Raw genomic sequence first — 20377 nt, 5'->3', positions numbered from 1 at the left:
CACCGGGTTCGTTGATGAATAATGAACAACAGTGGAACTCACCGGGTTCGTTGATGAATAACGAATAACAGAAGTGTGGAAGTCACCGGGTTCGTTGATGAATAATGAACAACAGTGGAACTCACCGGGTTCGTTGATGAATAATGAACAACAGTGGAACTCACCGGGTTCGTTGATGAATAATGAACAACAGTGGAACTCACCGGGTTCGTTGATGAATAATGAACAACAGTGGAACTCACCGGGTTCGTTGATGAATAATGAACAACAGTGGAACTCACCGGGTTCGTTGATGAATATGTGGAACTCACCGGGTTCGTTGATGAATATGTGGAACTCACCGGGTTCGTTGATGAATATGTGGAACTCACCGGGTTCGTTGATGAATATGTGGAACTCACCGGGTTCGTTGATGAATAACGAATAACAGAAGTGTGGAAGTCACCGGGTTCGTTGATGAATAATGAACAACAGTGGAACTCACCGGGTTCGTTGATGAATAATGAACAACAGTGGAACTCACCGGGTTCGTTGATGAATAACGAATAACAGAAGTGTGGAAGTCACCGGGTTCGTTGATGAATAATGAACAACAGTGGAACTCACCGGGTTCGTTGATGAATAATGAACAACAGTGGAACTCACCGGGTTCGTTGATGAATAATGAACAACAGTGGAACTCACCGGGTTCGTTGATGAATAATGAACAACAGTGGAACTCACCGGGTTCGTTGATGAATAATGAACAACAGTGGAACTCACCGGGTTCGTTGATGAATAACGAATAACAGAAGTGTGGAACTCACCGGGTTCGTTGATGCGTCCGAAAGAGTGCCTGGTGTTGTGTTGTCGTGTTCTGAAGCACCTCTCGCAGAAGTCAAAGTCGTCACAGTGTCTACATTTGAACCTGGGGCCGTTGATAGGGAACATCTGACAGCCGTCACAGCTGCAGGAACAGAGTTAGATCAGAGGTGACCATTACGGACTGGATAATGAGTTAAAACATTAATTGATTGATTGGTTCATTGATACTTGGGTAATATGATACTTGGGTAATATGATACGTGGGTAATATCATTGTGAACAGTATTGAGGCATGAGGCCATCGTGTTCTTAATTGACCTGCCTGGTAAAAAAAAAAAGGTCCGTTTGGATGAAAAGCGTGCCCTGAGTAAACGGCCTGCTACTCAGTCCCAGTTGCTAATATATGCATATTATTATTAGTATTGGATAGAAAACACTCTGAAGTTTCGAAAAAACTGTTTGAATGATGTCTGTGAGTATAACAGAACTCATATGGCAGGCAAAAACCTGAGAAAAAATACAACCAGGAAGTGGGAAATCTGAGGTTGGTCGTTTTTCAACTCATTGCCTATCGAATATACAGTGTCTATGGGGTCATGTTGCACTTCCTAAAGCTTCCACTAGATGTCAACAGTCTTTAGAACCTTGTCTGATGCTTCTACTGTGAAGTGGGACCGAATGAGAGGGGAATGAGTCAGAGGTCTGCCAGCAGCCACGAGCTGACCACGCGCATTCACGTGAGAGGTAGCTGCGTTCCTTTTCCTTTCTAAAGACAAAGGAATTCTCCGGTTGAAACATTATTGAAGATTTATGTTAAAAACATCCTAAAGATTGATTCTATACTTAGTTTGACATGTTTCTACGACCTGTAATATAACTTTTTGGACATTTCGTCCGTACTTTCCGCTCGACTTGCAGGTGCGTCGTGAGTTTGGATTTCTTTACCAAACGCGCGAACAAAAAGGAGGTATTTGGACATAAATTATGACCTTTATGGAACAAATCAAACATTTATTGTGGAACTGGGATTCCTGGGAGTGCATTCTGATGAAGATCATCAAAGGTAAGTGAATATTTATAATGCTATTTCTGACTTATGTTGACTCCAACATGGCGGATATCTTCTTGGGTTGTGTTGGTCTCTGAGCGCCGTACTCAGATTATTGCATGGTTTGCTTTTTCCGTAAAGTTTTTAAAAAACTGGCACAACACGGTTGCATTAAGGAGAAGTATATCTTTAAATCTGTGAATAACACTTAACATATCTTTTATCAATGTTTATTATGAGTATTTCTGTGATTTGATGTGGCTCTGTGCAAATTCACGGGATGTTTTGGAGGCAAAGCCAAATGTAAACTGAGGTTTTTGGATATAAATATGAACTTGATCGAACAAAACATATATGTATTGTGTAACATGTTGTCCCGGGAGTGTCATCTAATAATTTTATCTCTATTTCTGCTTTTTGTGACTCTTCTCTTTGGTTGGAAAATCGCTGTATGCTTTCTGTGACTAGTTGCTGACCTAACATAAGGAAATGTTCTGCTTTCACCGAAAAGCTTTTTTTTTTAAATCGGACACTGTGGTTGGATTAACAAGAATTGTATCGTTAAAATGGTGTCTAAAACTTGTATGTTTGAGAAATTTGAATTATGAGATTTCTGTTGATTGAATTTGGCGCCCTGCAATTTCATTGGGGGGGGGCTAGCGGAACGGGGTTCCCCTGTCCTAGACAGGTTAAACAAATGTACGGTATCCCTACCGGACTCCCGGGTGAACACTGGGTACCAGCTCCATCTCAGATAGCAGCCCGGTCCAGTGCGACTGCTGAGTGAAGTCCACAATCACATCCTTCCCATTGGCGCTGAAAGCTGAACACAGGAGAACACGGGACAACACGGGACAACACAAGACCACACGGGACAACACGGGACAACACAAGACCACACAAGACAACACAACACAACACGGGACAACACAGGACAACACGGGACCACACAAGACCACACGGGACAACACGGGACAACACAAGACCACACGGGACAACATGGGACCACACGGGACAACACAAGACCACACGGGACAACATGGGACCACACAAGACAACACAACACAACACAACACGGGACAACACAGGACAACACGGGACAACACGGGACAACACAAGACCACACAAGACCACACGGGACCACACGGGACCACACGGGACAACACGGGACAACACGGGACCATAGTTGATTTATAACCTTTATTTAAGCAGGTAGATAACGGATGACATATTCTCCTTTAAAATAACCCTCTGAAAGACGCCAGTAGCAAAGGCCAAGAGGTGTCTGGGCCTTAAATACAGGTAGAAAACAAAATGACAAAGAATAGCAAACGAGTGACTTACCCTTGACCACTCCCACACTCCTGTGAGTGACAGAGCCCCATTTGTACTTTGGCGTCGTGACGGTAGACTTCACTCTCACTTTGTCCCCGATCTTAATGTGGGATGGAGAGGTCTGTGGTGGGAAGCCTGGAGCAACACAAGGGAAAAGATCAAACAGGTTACAGGAGGTCCAGCCACATTAACAGGTTACAGGAGGTCCAGCCACATTAATATCAACATGCTCCTGGTGAATCAGACAACAGGTTACAGGAGGTCCAGCCACATTAACAGGTTACAGGAGGTCCAGCCACATTAACAGGTTACAGGAGGTCCAGCCACATTAACAGGTTACAGGAGGTCCAGCCACATTAACAGGTTACAGGAGGTCCAGTCACATTAACAGGTTACAGGAGGTCCAGTCACATTAACAGGTTACAGGAGGTCCAGCCACATTAACAGGTTACAGGAGGTCCAGCCACATTAACAGGTTACAGGAGGTCCAGCCACATCAACAGGTTACAGGAGGTCCAGCCACATTAACAGGTTACAGGAGGTCCAGCCACATTAATATCAACATGCTCCTGGTGAATCAGACAACAGGTTACAGGAGGTCCAGTCACATTAACAGGTTACAGGAGGTCCAGCCACATTAATATCAACATGCTCCTGGTAATTCAGACAACAGGTTACAGGAGGTCCAGCCACATTAACAGGTTACAGGAGGTCCAGCCACATTAACAGGTTACAGGAGGTCCAGTCACATTAACAGGTTACAGGAGGTCCAGCCACATTAACAGGTTACAGGAGGTCCAGCCACATTAACAGGTTACAGGAGGTCCAGCCACAATAATATCAACATGCTCCTGGTGAATCAGACAACAGGTTACAGGAGGTCGAGCCACATTAACAGGTTACAGGAGGTCCAGCCACATTAATATCAACATGCTCCTGGTGAATCAGACAACAGGTTACAGGAGGTCCAGCCACATTAACAGGTTACAGGAGGTCCAGCCACATTAACAGGTTACAGGAGGTCCAGCCACAATAATATCAACATGCTCCTGGTGAATCAGACAACAGGTTACAGGAGGTCCAGTCACATTAACAGGTTACAGGAGGTCCAGCAACATCAACAGGTTACAGGAGGTCCAGCCACATTAACAGGTTACAGGAGGTCCAGCCACATTAACAGGTTACAGGAGGTCCTGTCACATTAATATCAACATGCTCCTGGTGAATCAGACAACAGGTTACAGGAGGTCCAGCCACATTAACAGGTTACAGGAGGTCCAGCCACATTAACAGGTTACAGGAGGTCCAGCCACATTAACAGGTTACAGGAGGTCCAGCCACATTAACAGGTTACAGGAGGTCCAGCCACATTAACAGGTTACAGGAGGTCCAGTCACATTAACAGGTTACAGGAGGTCCAGCCACATTAACAGGTTACAGGAGGTCCAGCCACATTAACAGGTTACAGGAGGTCCAGCCACATTAACAGGTTACAGGAGGTCCAGCCACATTAACAGGTTACAGGAGGTCCAGCCACATTAACAGGTTACAGGAGGTCCAGCCACATTAATATCATTTGTAGACAGCGGTAAAGCATCTTACCTAGTAGTTCAGTGTGTATATAGCGGACCCAGTAGGTCCCTCCTTTCTGCTGCCAGTCACACTGGACATTCAGGTCATGGAGGCCATCTCTGTCCAGCTTAATCACCTTCCCGACGTCTCCCTCGTACACTTCCTCATACGTTCTACAGCACTTCACCATCATGCCCACCTACAGTACATAGGGGTCAGAGGTTAAACACTTCCTCATACGTTCTACAGCACTTCACCATCATGCCCACCTACAGTACATAGGGGTCAGAGGTTAAACACTTCCTCATACGTTCTACAGCACTTCACCATCATGCCCACCTACAGTACATAGGGGTCAGAGGTTAAACACTTCCTCATACGTTCTACAGCACTTCACCATCATGCCCACCTACAGTACATAGGGGTCAGAGGTTAAACACTTCCTCATACGTTCTACAGCACTTCACCATCATGCCCACCTACAGTACATAGGGGTCAGAGGTTAAACACTTCCTCATACGTTCTACAGCACTTCACCATCATGCCCACCTACAGTACATAGGGGTCAGAGGTTAAACACTTCCTCATACGTTCTACAGCACTTCACCATCATGCCCACCTACAGTACATAGGGGTCAGAGGTTAAACACTTCCTCATACGTTCTACAGCACTTCACCATCATGCCCACCTACAGTACATAGGGGTCAGAGGTTAAACACTTCCTCATACGTTCTACAGCACTTCACCATCACGCCCACCTACAGTACATAGGGGTCAGAGGTTAAACACTTCCTCATACGTTCTACAGCACTTCACCATCACGCCCACCTACAGTACATAGGGGTCAGAGGTTAACCTATAGGACCTAGTCCTTCAGTGGTGAACCTATAGGACCTTCAGTGGTGAACCTATAGGACCTAGTCCTTCAGTGGTGAACCTATAGGACCTAGTCCTTCAGTGGTGAACCTATAGGACCTAGTCCTTCAGTGGTGAACCTACAGGACCTAGTCCTTCAGTGGTGAACCTACAGGACCTAGGCCTTCAGTGGTGAACCTACAGGACCTAGGCCTTCAGTGGTGAACCTACAGGACCTAGTCCTTCAGTGGTGAACCTATAGGACCTAGTCCTTCAGTGGTGAACCTATAGGACCTAGTCCTTCAGTGGTGAACCTATAGGACCTAGTCCTTCAGTGTTGAACCCATAGGACCTAGTCCTTCAGTGGAGAACCTATAGGACCTAGTCCTTCAGTGGTGAACCTATAGGACCTAGTCCTTCAGTGGTGAACCTAGTTCTTCAGTGGTGAACCTAGTCCTTCAGTGGTGAACCTATAGGACCTAGTCCTTCAGTGGTGAACCTATACGACCTAGTCCTTCAGTGGTGAACCTATAGGACCTAGTCCTTCAGTGGTGAACCTATAGGACCTAGTCCTTCAGTGGTGAACCTATAGGACCTAGTCCTTCAGTGGTGACCCTACACAGCAGTCTTACCTGAATGTTCTCTCTGATGTAAACAGCATAGTCATCGTTGCTCTGGAAATCTGATCGGTTCTTAAATGTCTGAGTCTCCGTCACCACTGCACCAGGAGGCTGAGGACACACAGAGAGATGTAAAATACATCAACGAATTCATCGAACACGTGAACGTTCCAGGTTGAGTTCCAACATTATAGTAGCTACACATGATATAAGAACCATGGGTGATTCCCAGTCTCATTGGTTCGGCAGAAATGGCTGCAGAGAACCATGGGTGATTCCCAGTCTCATTGGTTCGGCGGTAATGACTGCAGAGAACCATGGGTGATTCCCAGTCTCATTGGTTCGGCAGAAATGGCTGCAGAGAACCATGGGTGATTCCCAGTCTCATTGGTTCGGCAGAAATGGCTGCAGAGAACCATGGGTGATTCCCAGTCTCATTGGTTCGGCGGTAATGGCTGCAGAGAACCATGGGTGATTCCCAGTCTCATTGGTTCGGCGGTAATGGCTGCAGAGAACCATGGGTGATTCCCAGTCTCATTGGTTTGGCGGTAATGGCTGCAGAGAACCATGGGTGATTCCCAGTCTCATTGGTTCGGCAGAAATGGCTGCAGAGAACCATGGGTGATTCCCAGTCTCATTGGTTCGGCAGAAATGGCTGCAGAGAACCATGGGTGATTCCCAGTCTCATTGGTTCGGCGGTAATGGCTGCAGAGAACCATGGGTGATTCCCAGTCTCATTGGTTCGGCAGAAATGGCTGCAGAGAACCATGGGTGATTCCCAGTCTCATTGGTTCGGCGGTAATGGCTGCAGAGAACCATGGGTGATTCCCAGTCTCATTGGTTTGGTGGTAATGGCTGCAGAGAACCATGGGTGATTCCCAGTCTCATTGGTTCGGCAGAAATGGCTGCAGAGAACCATGGGTGATTCCCAGTCTCATTGGTTCGGCGGTAATGGCTGCAGAGAACCATGGGTGATTCCCAGTCTCATTGGTTCGGCGGTAATGGCTGCAGAGAACCATGGGTGATTCCCAGTCGCATTGGTTCGGCGGTAATGAATGCAGAGAACCATGGGTGATTCCCAGTCTCATTGGTTCGGCAGAAATAGCTGCAGAGAACCATGGGTGATTCCCAGTCTCATTGGTTCGGCGGTAATGGCTGCAGAGAACCATGGGTGATTCCCAGTCTCATTGGTTCGGCAGAAATGGCTGCAGAGAACCATGGGTGATTCCCAGTCTCATTGGTTCGGCGGTAATGACTGCAGAGAACCATGGGTGATTCCCAGTCTCATTGGTTCGGCAGAAATGGCTGCAGAGAACCATGGGTGATTCCCAGTCTCATTGGTTCGGCAGAAATGGCTGCAGAGAACCATGGGTGATTCCCAGTCTCATTGGTTCGGCGGTAATGGCTGCAGAGAACCATGGGTGATTCCCAGTCTCATTGGTTCGGCAGAAATGGCTGCAGAGAACCATGGGTGATTCCCAGTCTCATTGGTTCGGCGGTAATGGCTGCAGAGAACCATGGGTGATTCCCAGTCTCATTGGTTTGGCGGTAATGGCTGCAGAGAACCATGGGTGATTCCCAGTCTCATTGGTTCGGCGGTAATGGCTGCAGAGAACCATGGGTGATTCCCAGTCTCATTGGTTCGGCGGTAATGGCTGCAGAGAACCATGGGTGATTCCCAGTCTCATTGGTTCGGCGGTAATGGCTGCAGAGAACCATGGGTGATTCCCAGTCTCATTGGTTCGGCGGTAATGGCTGCAGAGAACCATGGGTGATTCCCAGTCGCATTGGTTCGGCGGTAATGGCTGCAGAGAACCATGGGTGATTCCCAGTCTCATTGGTTCGGCAGAAATGGCTGCAGAGAACCATGGGTGATTCCCAGTCTCATTGGTTCGGCGGTAATGGCTGCAGAGAACCATGGGTGATTCCCAGTCTCATTGGTTGGGCAGAAATGGCTGCAGAGAACCATGGGTGATTCCCAGTCTCATTGGTTCGGCAGAAATGGCTGCAGAGAACCATGGGTGATTCCCAGTCTCATTGGTTCAGCAGTAATGGCAGCAGAGAACTATGGGTAATTCTCAGTCTCATATGTTCGGCAGTAATGACTGCAGGGACAGCTTTGTGACCAGGTAGGTCGTATGGTGCAAAGCTAGCCAGGTAGGGGTGTATTAGCTGGGTCTGTAGCCAGGTAGGGGTGTATTAGCTGGGTCTGTAGCCAGGTAGGGGTGTATTAGCCGGGTCTGTAGCCAGGTAGGGGTGTATTAGCCGGGTCTGTAGCCAGGTAGGGGTGTATTAGCTGGGTCTGTAGCCAGGTAGGGGTGTATTAGCTGGGTCTGTAGCCAGGTAGGGGTGTATTAGCCGGGTCTGTAGCCAGGTAGGGGTGTATTAGCCGGGTCTGTAGCCAGGTAGGGGTGTATTAGCTGGGTCTGTAGCCAGGTAGGGGTGTATTAGCCGGGTCTGTAGCCAGGTAGGGGTGTATTAGCTGGGTCTGTAGCCAGGTAGGGGTGTATTAGCTGGGTCTGTAGCCAGGTAGGGGTGTATTAGCTGGGTCTGTAGCCAGGTAGGGGTGTATTAGCTGGGTCTGTAGCCAGGTAGGGGTGTATTAGCTGGGTCTGTAGCCAGGTAGGGGTGTATTAGCTGGGTCTGTAGCCAGGTAGGGGTGTATTAGCCGGGTCTGTAGCCAGGTAGGGGTGTATTAGCCGGGTCTGTAGCCAGGTAGGGGTGTATTAGCCGGGTCTGTAGCCAGGTAGGGGTGTATTAGCTGGGTCTGTAGCCAGGTAGGGGTGTATTAGCTGGGTCTGTAGCCAGGTAGGGGTGTATTAGCCGGGTCTGTAGCCAGGTAGGGGTGTATTAGCCGGGTCTGTAGCCAGGTAGGGGTGTATTAGCCGGGTCTGTAGCCAGGTAGGGGTGTATTAGCTGGGTCTGTAGCCAGGTAGGGGTGTATTAGCCGGGTCTGTAGCCAGGTAGGGGTGTATTAGCCGGGTCTGTAGCCAGGTAGGGGTGTATTAGCCGGGTCTGTAGCCAGGTAGGGGTGTATTAGCCGGGTCTGTAGCCAGGTAGGGGTGTATTAGCCGGGTCTGTAGCCAGGTAGGGGTGTATTAGCTGGGTCTGTAGCCAGGTAGGGGTGTATTAGCTGGGTCTGTAGCCAGGTAGGGGTGTATTAGCCGGGTCTGTAGCCAGGTAGGGGTGTATTAGCCGGGTCTGTAGCCAGGTAGGGGTGTATTAGCCGGGTCTGTAGCCAGGTAGGGGTGTATGAGCCGGGTCTGTAGCCAGGTAGGGGTGTATTAGCTGGGTCTGTAGCCAGGTAGGGGTGTATTAGCTGGGTCTGTAGCCAGGTAGGGGTGTATTAGCTGGGTCTGTAGCCAGGTAGGGGTGTATTAGCTGGGTCTGTAGCCAGGTAGGGGTGTATTAGCTGGGTCTGTAGCCAGGTAGGGGTGTATTAGCTGGGTCTGTAGCCAGGTAGGGGTGTATTAGCTGGGTCTGTAGCCAGGTAGGGGTGTATTAGCTGGGTCTGTAGCCAAGTAGGGGTGTATTAGTTGGGTCTGTAGCCAGGTAGGGGTGTATTAGCTGGGTCTGTAGCCAGGTAGGGGTGTATTAGCTGGGTCTGTAGCCAGGTAGGGGTGTATTAGCTGGGTCTGTAGCCAGGTAGGGGTGTATTAGCTGGGTCTGTAGTCAGGTAAACATACCACGGGGAAGGCTGTAGGAGCCTGCTCCTCCAGCTCCTCCTCCAGCTCCTCCTCCAGCTCCTCCTCAGAGTAGTCATCAGACACGGTGTCAACATCAGACAGCTCTGTCACCTGAACGTCAGGATGGTCCAGTAACCAGGCCACTAGAGACTCCACACCTACAGGACCAAACACAGACACATACTATTAAACACACACACATTAAACATACTAACACACACACACACACACACAAAAAAACTAACACACACACACAAACATACTAACACACACACACAAACATACTAACACACACACACACACATTAACACATCAGGACGGTCCAGGTCACCAAGGACTCCACACATTCATTAATATAGACACACATAGCTATAGTACCACGGTAACAGAAACACACACATCGAGTGTATAAAACATTAAGAACACCTTCCTAATATTGAGTTACCCCCCCTTCTGCCCTCAGAACAGCCTCCGTTCGTCAGGGCACCCCCTTCTGCCCTCAGAACAGCCTCCGTTCGTCAGGGCATACCCTTCTGCCCTCAGAACAGCCTCCATTCGTCAGGGCACCCCCTTCTGCCCTCAGAACAGCCTCCATTCGTCAGGGCACCCCCTTCTGCCCTCAGAACAGCCTCCATTCGTCAGGGCATACCCTTCTGCCCTCAGAACAGCCTCCGTTCGTCAGGGCACCCCCTTCTGCCCTCAGAACAGCCTCCATTCGTCAGGGCATACCCTTCTGCCCTCAGAACAGCCTCCATTCGTCAGGGCACCCCCTTCTGCCCTCAGAACAGCCTCCATTCGTCAGGGCATACCCTTCTGCCCTCAGAACAGCCTCCGTTCGTCAGGGCACCCCCTTCTGCCCTCAGAACAGCCTCCATTCGTCAGGGCATACCCTTCTGCCCTCAGAACAGCCTCCATTCGTCAGGACATGGACTCTACAAGGTGTTGAAAACGTTCCACAGGGATGCTGGGAACATGTTGACTCCAATGCTTCCCACACCATTACAATACTATTGGAGCTCACTATAAACACACCATTACACACCATTACACACCATTACACACCATTACAATACTGTTGGAGCTCACTGTAAACACACCATTACAATACTGTTGGAGCTCACTGTAAACACACCATTACAATACTATTGGAGCTCACTGTAAACACACCATTACACACCATTACACACCATTACAATACTGTTGGAGCTCACTGTAAACACACCATTACACACCATTACAATACTGTTGGAGCTCACTGTAAACACACCATTACACACCATTACACACCATTACACACCATTACAATACTGTTGGAGCTCACTGTAAACACACCATCACAATACTGTTGGAGCTCACTGTAAACACACCATTACACACCATTACACACCATTACACACCATTACACACCATTACAATACTGTTGGAGCTCACTGTAAACACACCATCACAATACTGTTGGAGCTCACTGTAAACACACCATTAAACACCATCACAATACTGTTGGAGCTCACTGTAAACACACCATTACACACCATTACAATACTGTTGGAGCTCACTGTAAACACACCATTACACACCATCACAATACTGTTGGAGCTCACTGTAAACACACCATTACACACCATCACAATACTGTTGGAGCTCACTGTAAACACACCATTACACACCATCACAATACTGTTGGAGCTCACTGTAAACACACCATTACACACCATTACAATACTGTTGGAGCTCACTGTAAACACACCATTACACACCATTACAATACTGTTGGAGCTCACTGTAAACACACCATTACACACCATCACAATACTATTGGAGCTCACTGTAAACACACCATTACAATACTATTGGAGCTCACTGTAAACACACCATTACAATACTATTGGAGCTCACTGTAAACACACCATTACAATACTGTTGGAGCTCACTGTAAACACACCATTACAATACTATTGGAGCTCACTGTAAACACACCATTACAATACTGTTGGAGCTCACTGTAAACACACCATTACAATACTATTGGAGCTCACTGTAAACACACCATTACAATACTATTGGAGCTCACTGTAAACACACCATAACAATACTGTTGGAGCTCACTGTAAACACACCATCACAATACTGTTGGAGCTCACTGTATACACCGCTACATATGTTAAACAGTACCTGGTACACCAGAAGCGCTGCCGGTCCCAGACAGAGACTTGAGGGAAAACTCTATATTGTTCCTGTGGAAACCCATTTCCATGAGCTGCAGTACGATGGGCAGCGGAGGGACAGGAGAGGCCTTCTGCTTCTTCTGTTTAGGGGCTTTGACGTGCTGCACGGTGACAGGGGTCGTGGCCTCACTGGAGCTACTGCTCTCAAACAGCGGGGACGAGGGGTGCGTGGACTCCACCGCCAGGTACTGACACACTGCCAGGGCTGCAGTCTAGAGGGACAGACACAACATCAGTACTGACACACTGCAGTCTAGAGGGACAGAAACAACATCAGTACTGACACACTGCAGTCTAGAGGGACAGAAACAACATCAGTACTGACACACTGCAGTCTAGAGGGACAGAAACAACATCAGTACTGACACACTGCAGTCTAGAGGGACAGAAACAACATCAGTACTGACACACTGCAGTCTAGAGGGACAGAAACAACATCAGTACTGACACACTGCAGTCTAGAGGGACAGAAACAACATCAGTACTGACACACTGCAGTCTAGAGGGATAGAAACAACATCAGTACTGACACACTGCAGTCTAGAGGGACAGACACAACATCAGGACTGACACACTGCAGTCTAGAGGATAGAAACAACATCAGTACTGACACACTGCAGTCTAGAGGGACAGACACAACATCAGGACTGACACACTGCAGTCTAGAGGATAGAAACAACATCAGTACTGACACACTGCAGTCTAGAGGGACAGACACAACATCAGGACTGACACACTGCAGTCTAGAGGGACAGACACAACATCAGGACTGACACACTGCAGTCTAGAGGATAGAAACAACATCAGTACTGACACACTGCAGTCTAGAGGGACAGACACAACATCCGTACTGACACACTGCAGTCTAGAGGGACAGAAACAACATCAGTACTGACACACTGCAGTCTAGAGGGACAGAAACAACATCAGTACTGACACACTGCAGTCTAGAGGGACAGACACAACATCAGTACTGACACACTGCAGTCTAGAGGGACAGACACAACATCAGTACTGACACACTGCAGTCTAGAGGATAGAAACAACATCAGTACTGACACACTGCAGTCTAGAGGGACAGAAACAACATCAGTACTGACACACTGCAGTCTAGAGGGACAGACACAACATCAGTACTGACACACTGCAGTCTAGAGGGACAGAAACAACATCAGTACTGACACACTGCAGTCTAGAGGATAGAAACAACATCAGTACTGACACACTGCAGTCTAGAGGGACAGACACAACATCAGTACTGACACACTGCAGTCTAGAGGGACAGACACAACATCAGTACTGACACACTGCAGTCTAGAGGGACAGACACAACATCAGTACTGACACACTGCAGTCTAGAGGGACAGAAACAACATCAGTACTGACACACTGCAGTCTAGAGGGACAGAAACAACATCAGTACTGACACACTGCAGTCTAGAGGGACAGAAACAACATCACTACTGACACACTGCAGTCTAGAGGGACAGAAACAACATCAGTACTGACACACTGCAGTCTAGAGGACAGAAACAACATCAGTACTGACACACTGCAGTCTAGAGGGACAGACACAACATCAGTACTGACACACTGCAGTCTAGAGGGACAGACACAACATCAGTACTGACACACTGCAGTCTAGAGGGACAGACACAACATCAGTACTGACACACTGCAGTCTAGAGGGACAGACACAACATCAGTACTGACACACTGCAGTCTAGAGGGACAGAAACAACATCAGTACTGACAGATTTGGTCTAAAGGTAATTTCTTTGGCTTGAAAAGACGCTGCCATTTCTAAAGGAGGTAAATAATTAGTAGGAAAACATTGTGATGTCTCCAGATGGACTTTAGAGGCAGTATAACATTAGCTAGCTAAGATGGAGGGGAGACCACCAGATTTTAGCTAGCTAATGTTAGCATTGATAGCTATTTTTGATGAACTTCGCTGGCTAATGACAACATTGATAGCTATGTTGCTGGCTAATGTTAGCATTGATAGCTATGTTGCTGGCTAATGACAACATTGATAGCTATGTTGCTGGCTAATGTTAGCATTGATAGCTATGTTGCTGGCTAATGACAACATTGATAGCTATGTTGCTGGCTAATGTTAGCATTGATAGCTATGTTGCTGGCTAATGACAACATTGATAGCTATGTTGCTGGCTAATGTTAGCATTGATAGCTATGTTGCTGGCTAATGACAACATTGATAGCTATGTTGCTGGCTAATGTTAGCATTGATAGCTATGTTGCTGGCTAATGACAACATTGATAGCTATGTTGCTGGCTAATGTTAGCATTGATAGCTATGTTGCTGGCTAATGACAACATTGATAGCTATGTTGCTGGCTAATGTTAGCATTGATAGCTATGTTGCTGGCTAATGACAACATTGATAGCTATGTTGCTGGCTAATGTTAGCATTGATAGCTATGTTGCTGGCTAATGACAACATTGATAGCTATGTTGCTGGCTAATGACAACATTGCCGTCTGTCTCAAACATTTGACAACATGATGACGATGACAAAGTTGATTCTTACTAAATATTTGCCTACTTGAGCCATGACAGCGTATTCCCAAGTCACTATAGTGTCATTTAGATGATAGTCATTGGCCCCGGTGCCAAGTCAGTAGCCCCGGTGCCAAGTCAGTAGCCCCGGTGCCAAGTCAGTAGCCCCGGTGCCAAGTCATTAGCCCCGGTGCCAAGTCATTAGCCCCGGTGCCAAGTCAGTAGCCCCGGTACCAAGTCAGTAGCCCCGGTACCAAGTCATTAGCCCCGGTACCAAGTCAGTAGCCCCGGTACCAAGTCAGTAGCCCCGGGACCAAGTCAGTAGCCCCGGGACCAAGTCAGTAGCCCCGGGACCAAGTCAGTAGCCCCGGGGCCAAGTCAGTAGCCCCGGGGCCAAGTCAGTAGCCCCGGTGCCAAGTCAGTAGCCCCGGGACCAAGTCAGTAGCCCCGGGACCAAGTCAGTAGCCCCGGGACCAAGTCAGTAGCCCCGGGACCAAGTCAGTAGCCCCGGGACCAAGTCAGTAGCCCCGGTGCCAAGTCAGTAGCCCCGGGACCAAGTCAGTAGCCCCGGTGCCAAGTCAGTAGCCCCGGTGCCAAGTCAGTAGCCCCGGGACCAAGTCAGTAGCCTCGGGACCAAGTCAGTAGCCCCGGGACCAAGTCAGTAGCCCCGGGACCAAGTCAGTAGCCCCGGGACCAAGTCAGTAGCCCCGGGACCAAGTCAGTAGCCCCGGGACCAAGTCATTAGCCCCGTTCTACTTTTGAGCATCAACATGCTGCGGCACAAAATTTGAAAGAAATGTTTTTTTCTCCCTGACAGTTTGGCCCGCAACTATTTTATTTTAATTATTGCAAAAACTGGCAATTACTGGCTAACGGAAACACAGGTGTGTGTGCCTGTGCTTACCTCCAGTTCCTGCCTGTTGAAGATGGCCTTGATAGGTGAGGGCTGTGTGGCTGCAGAAAGGAGCTGCTGGAGGAGCATGAGGGGGGGCAGGGGACCCTCAGGAGACAGGTCACCCACGTCTGGAGACACAGCCATAGGCTCCTCTGTAAGGAGAGGGAGGAGCATAAGGGGGGTGCTTACCACTGGGGTTGGGTGGGAGGTCTAGTACTAGATCTGACCTGGAATCAGTGCTTACCACCGGGGTTGGGTGGGAGGTCTAGTACTAGATCTGACCTGGAATCAGTGCTTACCACTGGGGTTGGGTAGGAGATCTAGTACTAGATCTGACCTGGAATCAGTGCTTACCACTGGGGTTGGGTGGGAGGTCTAGTACTAGATCTGACCTGGAATCAGTGCTTACCACTGGGGTTGGGTGGGAGGTCTAGTACTAGATCTGACCTGGAATCAGTGCTTACCACTGGGGTTGGGTGGGAGGTCTAGTACTAGATCTGACCTGGAATCAGTGCTTACCACCGGGGTTGGGTGGGAGATCTAGTACTAGATCTGACCTGGAATCAGTGCTTACCACTGGGGTTGGGTGGGAGATCTAGTACTAGATCTGACCTGGAATCAGTGCTTACCACTGGGGTTGAGTGGGAGGTCTAGTACTAGATCTGACCTGGAATCAGTGCTTACCACCAGGGTTGGGTGGGAGGTCTAGTACTAGATCTGACCTGGAATCAGTGCTTACCACTGGGGTTGGGTGGGAGGTCTAGTACTAGATCTGACCTGGAATCAGTGCTTACCACTGGGGTTGGGTGGGAGATCTAGTACTAGATCTGACCTGGAATCAGTGCTTACCACCGGGGTTGGGTGGGAGATCTAGTACTAGATCTGACCTGGAATCAGTGCTTACCACCGGGGTTGGGTGGGAGATCTAGTACTAGATCTGACCTGGAATCAGTGCTTACCACCGGGGTTGGGTGGGAGGTCTAGTACTAGATCTGACCTGGAATCAGTGCTTACCACCGGGGTTGGGTGGGAGGTCTAGTACTAGATCTGACCTGGAATCAGTGCTTACCACCGGGGTTGGGTGGGAGATCTAGTACTAGATCTGACCTGGAATCAGTGCTTACCACTGGGGTTGGGTGGGAGATCTAGTACTAGATCTGACCTGGAATCAGTGCTTACCACCGGGGTTGGGTGGGAGATCTAGTACTAGATCTGACCTGGAATCAGTGCTTACCACTGGGGTTGGGTGGGAGGTCTAGTACTAGATCTGACCTGGAATCAGTGCTTACCACTGGGGTTGGGTGGGAGGTCTAGTACTAGATCTGACCTGGAATCAGTGCTTACCACTGGGGTTGGGTGGGAGGTCTAGTACTAGATCTGACCTGGAATCAGTGCTTACCACCAGGGTTGGGTGGGAGATCTAGTACTAGATCTGACCTGGAATCAGTGCTTACCACTGGGGTTGAGTGGGAGGTCTAGTACTAGATCTGACCTGGAATCAGTGCTTACCACCAGGGTTGGGTGGGAGATCTAGTACTAGATCTGACCTGGAATCAGTGCTTACCACCAGGGTTGGGTGGGAGATCTAGTACTAGATCTGACCTGGAATCAGTGCTTACCACTGGGGTTGAGTGGGAGGTCTAGTACTAGATCTGACCTGGAATCAGTGCTTACCACCAGGGTTGGGTGGGAGGTCTAGTACTAGATCTGACCTGGAATCAGTGCTTACCACTGGGGTTGGGTGGGAGGTCTAGTACTAGATCTGACCTGGAATCAGTGCTTACCACCGGGGTTGGGTGGGAGATCTAGTACTAGATCTGACCTGGAATCAGTGCTTACCACCGGGGTTGGGTGGGAGATCTAGTACTAGATCTGACCTGGAATCAGTGCTTACCACCGGGGTTGGGTGGGAGATCCAGCACGGCAGGCTGTGAGAGGATCTGTCGTAGTTTGTCCTGGTGTGAGAGGAGGGTCCTGGACGCCTTCAGGATGTACAGTCTCAGCTGCTGGCACCGCAGGAGGGCAACGTCGACCTGGTCGGCTAGATGCCAACAACACACAGTTACACCCTGGACTACAACACACTGAACAGACAGACTTGACACAGAGTCAGTAGGAGAGACTAACAGGGGGTCGGGTTAGTGAGGCATAAAGAACCATTCAACAGGAACATCATGTACAGCAGAACACAGGAAACAGGATGTAAAGCAGAACACAGGAAACAGGATGTAAAGCAGAACACAGGAAACAGGATGTAAAGCAGAACACAGGAAACAGGATGTAAAGCAGAACACAGGAAACAGGATGTAAAGCAGAACACAGGAAACAGGATGTAAAGCAGAACACAGACAGGGACTCTGTGGGTGTCCTACCTGTGAGCCCGCGGCTCAGAGACGTCTTCAGGTGTTGTTTCTCCAGCTTGCTGCCGGCCAGGTGAACCAGTTGAGCCCAGACCACCAACATGGAGTCAGAGAAGGGAAGGTTCTGGACACTGAACGATACGACTGGTAGCTAGAGGACAGACACAGGGGTATTACAACAAGACCTGGAGATAATGGTGTGTGTGTGGGTGTGTGTGTGTGTGGACGTGTTTAACTATTCTTGTGGGGACCAGGATTCCCTTCATAGAATAGACTAACTGGGGACTTCCTGTTAGTCTCTACGATTTCAAATGCTATTTCTAGGCGGTTTAGGTTTAAGGTTAGAATTACGTTTAGGGTTAGGAGCTAGGGAAGTTTTAGGTTAAGGTTCGGATTAGGGTACGGGTTAGGAGCTAGGGTAATGTTTAGGGAAAATAGGATTTTGAATGGGACTGAATTGTGTGTCCCCACAAGATTAGCTGTACAAGACTGTGTGTGTGTGTGTGTGTGTGTGTGTGTGTGTGTGTGTGTGTGTGTGTGTGTGTGTGTGTGTGTGTGTGTGTGTGTGTGTGTGTGTGTGTGTGTGTGTAACAGCTAAACACCTACTGGTTTGAGTTGGCTGAGCAGGCAGACCCTACAGGTCCTCATCTCATGAAACTGCACTGTGATTCGTCCTTTAGGTGTGATGCGTGTGACCGTTCCCTCTCCGTACTCCTCATGGATGACCTGTCCACCCAGCCTCAGCCTCCCGTCGATGCCCCCGATCACAGCCAGCACGGCCATCAGACCCCCCACCCTGGGGCCCTCCGAGTCAGGGAAGTACTCCTCCAGAGAGAGACAGAGAGAGCATTATTATACGATGCAGATGTTTTCATAAAGAACAGTAAAGTCAACATGAGGATCGGATGTTAAAACCCTGCCATAAGGGTCGTGAAGCGTTACACAACAGTGGGATTTGGGAGACAGAAGTTGATCCTGAGGGGGGGAAATCTCTCGTGAACATACACTAAGCTACTCCCACATGAAGTCATCATCACATCATAAATATAAAAAAGCATTTTCAGTTGCAGATTCTCCATTGAAAGGAGTTTTTTTAGTCCAGGACTTAATGTGTGTCTGGGAAACGGGCCCATAGTGCAGTAAGACGTGAGTACCGTCTCAGAGTGTCGTCCGGCCATCACATCTCCTATATAGCTGAGTTGACAGTTGATGTAGTCGTTGAGCAGAGCGTTCCATTGGCTCAGGGAGTGCAGCGTGCGCAGCACAGACACTATCTCCTCAGCCAGTGTACTGCTGTGACTGGCTGTCAGGGAGGCCTGGGGGCGGGACTTCCTGCGTCTCAGAGAGCCCTCTGTGACAGGGACAGGAAGACATGACAGACAACAGAGAGGAGATGAAGTTACTCTGAGGGAATGTTCTACATGTTTACGGTCCTGGTCTTGGTCTTGTACATGGAGGATGTTATTATTGGTCTTTCATGCCTTTCTTAATTTTTCCTGAGGACGCTCATGAAGTTGTATTGAACCCTGACATACCTCTGAGCAGGACACCCCAGGAAACCACAGAGTTTAGGATCAGGGTGAGGGGTCACGAGTTAGGGTACATACCTCTGAGCAGGACACCCCAGGAAACCACAGAGTTTAGGATCAGGGTGAGGGGTTAGGGGTCACGGGTTAGGGTACATACCTCTGAGCAGGGGCAGGTCAGAGGAGCAGGAGCGAAGTAGACACCCCAGGAAACCAAAGAGTTTTTCCACCAGGAACTTCATGTCCTGAGATCTCTCCATCTTGTCCCAGGAGGGGAGCACGGCCTGCAGCAGACGCAGAGCCAGGATCTGGAGACAGGGAGGAAACGCTCGTTACACACAGATTAATATGGATACAGGGGATAAGGGGATTGTCTCGTTTAGCCATCTCTATACAGCAGACGCAAAGCCAGGACGCAGAGCCAGGATCAGTTAGACATCTGGGGACAGGGAGGAGGAGACAGTGTAAGGGACATGCCTCTTGGCTATCTCCACACACCCTCTCTATTCAGTCTCTTGCATGACGGAGGCCTGTACCGTCTCTCCGGAGCATGACGGAGGCCTGTACCGTCTCTCCGGAGCATGACGGAGGCCTGTACCGTCTCTCCGGAGCACGACGGAGGCCCGTACCGTCTCTCGAGAGCACGACGGAGGCCCGTACCGTCTCTCCGGAGCACGACGGAGGCCCGTACCGTCTCTCGAGAGCACGACGGAGGCCCGTACCGTCTCTCCGGAGCACGACGGAGGCCCGTACCGTCTCTCGAGAGCACGACGGAGGCCCGTACCGTCTCTCCGGAGCATGACGGAGGCCCGTACCGTCTCTCCGGAGCACGACGGAGGCCCGTACCGTCTCTCCGGAGCACGACGGAGGCCCGTACCGTCTCTCGAGAGCACGACGGAGGCCCGTACCGTCTCTCGAGAGCACGAC

General features: G+C 49.3%; 1 protein-coding gene across 1 annotated transcript in view; it reads right to left on the bottom strand.

Moving 5' to 3' along the window:
• Positions 1-20377, bottom strand: part of herc2 (HECT and RLD domain containing E3 ubiquitin protein ligase 2) — a 341136-nt gene that overhangs the window by 199613 nt on the left and 121146 nt on the right. Inside the window, exons 40-52 of the mRNA XM_055943959.1 lie at positions 19611-19758; positions 19079-19275; positions 18531-18749; positions 17937-18075; positions 17459-17605; positions 15574-15716; positions 12094-12358; positions 9922-10079; positions 6248-6346; positions 4790-4958; positions 3197-3322; positions 2567-2675; positions 807-946 (exon numbers count right to left, since the gene is read on the bottom strand). Coding sequence (XP_055799934.1) covers positions 807-946; positions 2567-2675; positions 3197-3322; positions 4790-4958; positions 6248-6346; positions 9922-10079; positions 12094-12358; positions 15574-15716; positions 17459-17605; positions 17937-18075; positions 18531-18749; positions 19079-19275; positions 19611-19758 — 2059 coding nt within the window. The remainder of the gene's footprint in view (positions 1-806; positions 947-2566; positions 2676-3196; positions 3323-4789; positions 4959-6247; positions 6347-9921; positions 10080-12093; positions 12359-15573; positions 15717-17458; positions 17606-17936; positions 18076-18530; positions 18750-19078; positions 19276-19610; positions 19759-20377) is intronic.

Source organism: Salvelinus fontinalis, chromosome 14 (genome assembly GCF_029448725.1).
Source record: "Salvelinus fontinalis isolate EN_2023a chromosome 14, ASM2944872v1, whole genome shotgun sequence".
In the NCBI taxonomy this organism is placed as follows: Eukaryota; Metazoa; Chordata; class Actinopteri; order Salmoniformes; family Salmonidae; genus Salvelinus; species Salvelinus fontinalis.
Note: the sequence above shows the minus strand (reverse complement) of the source record. Positions and strands in the feature narration are given on the sequence as shown.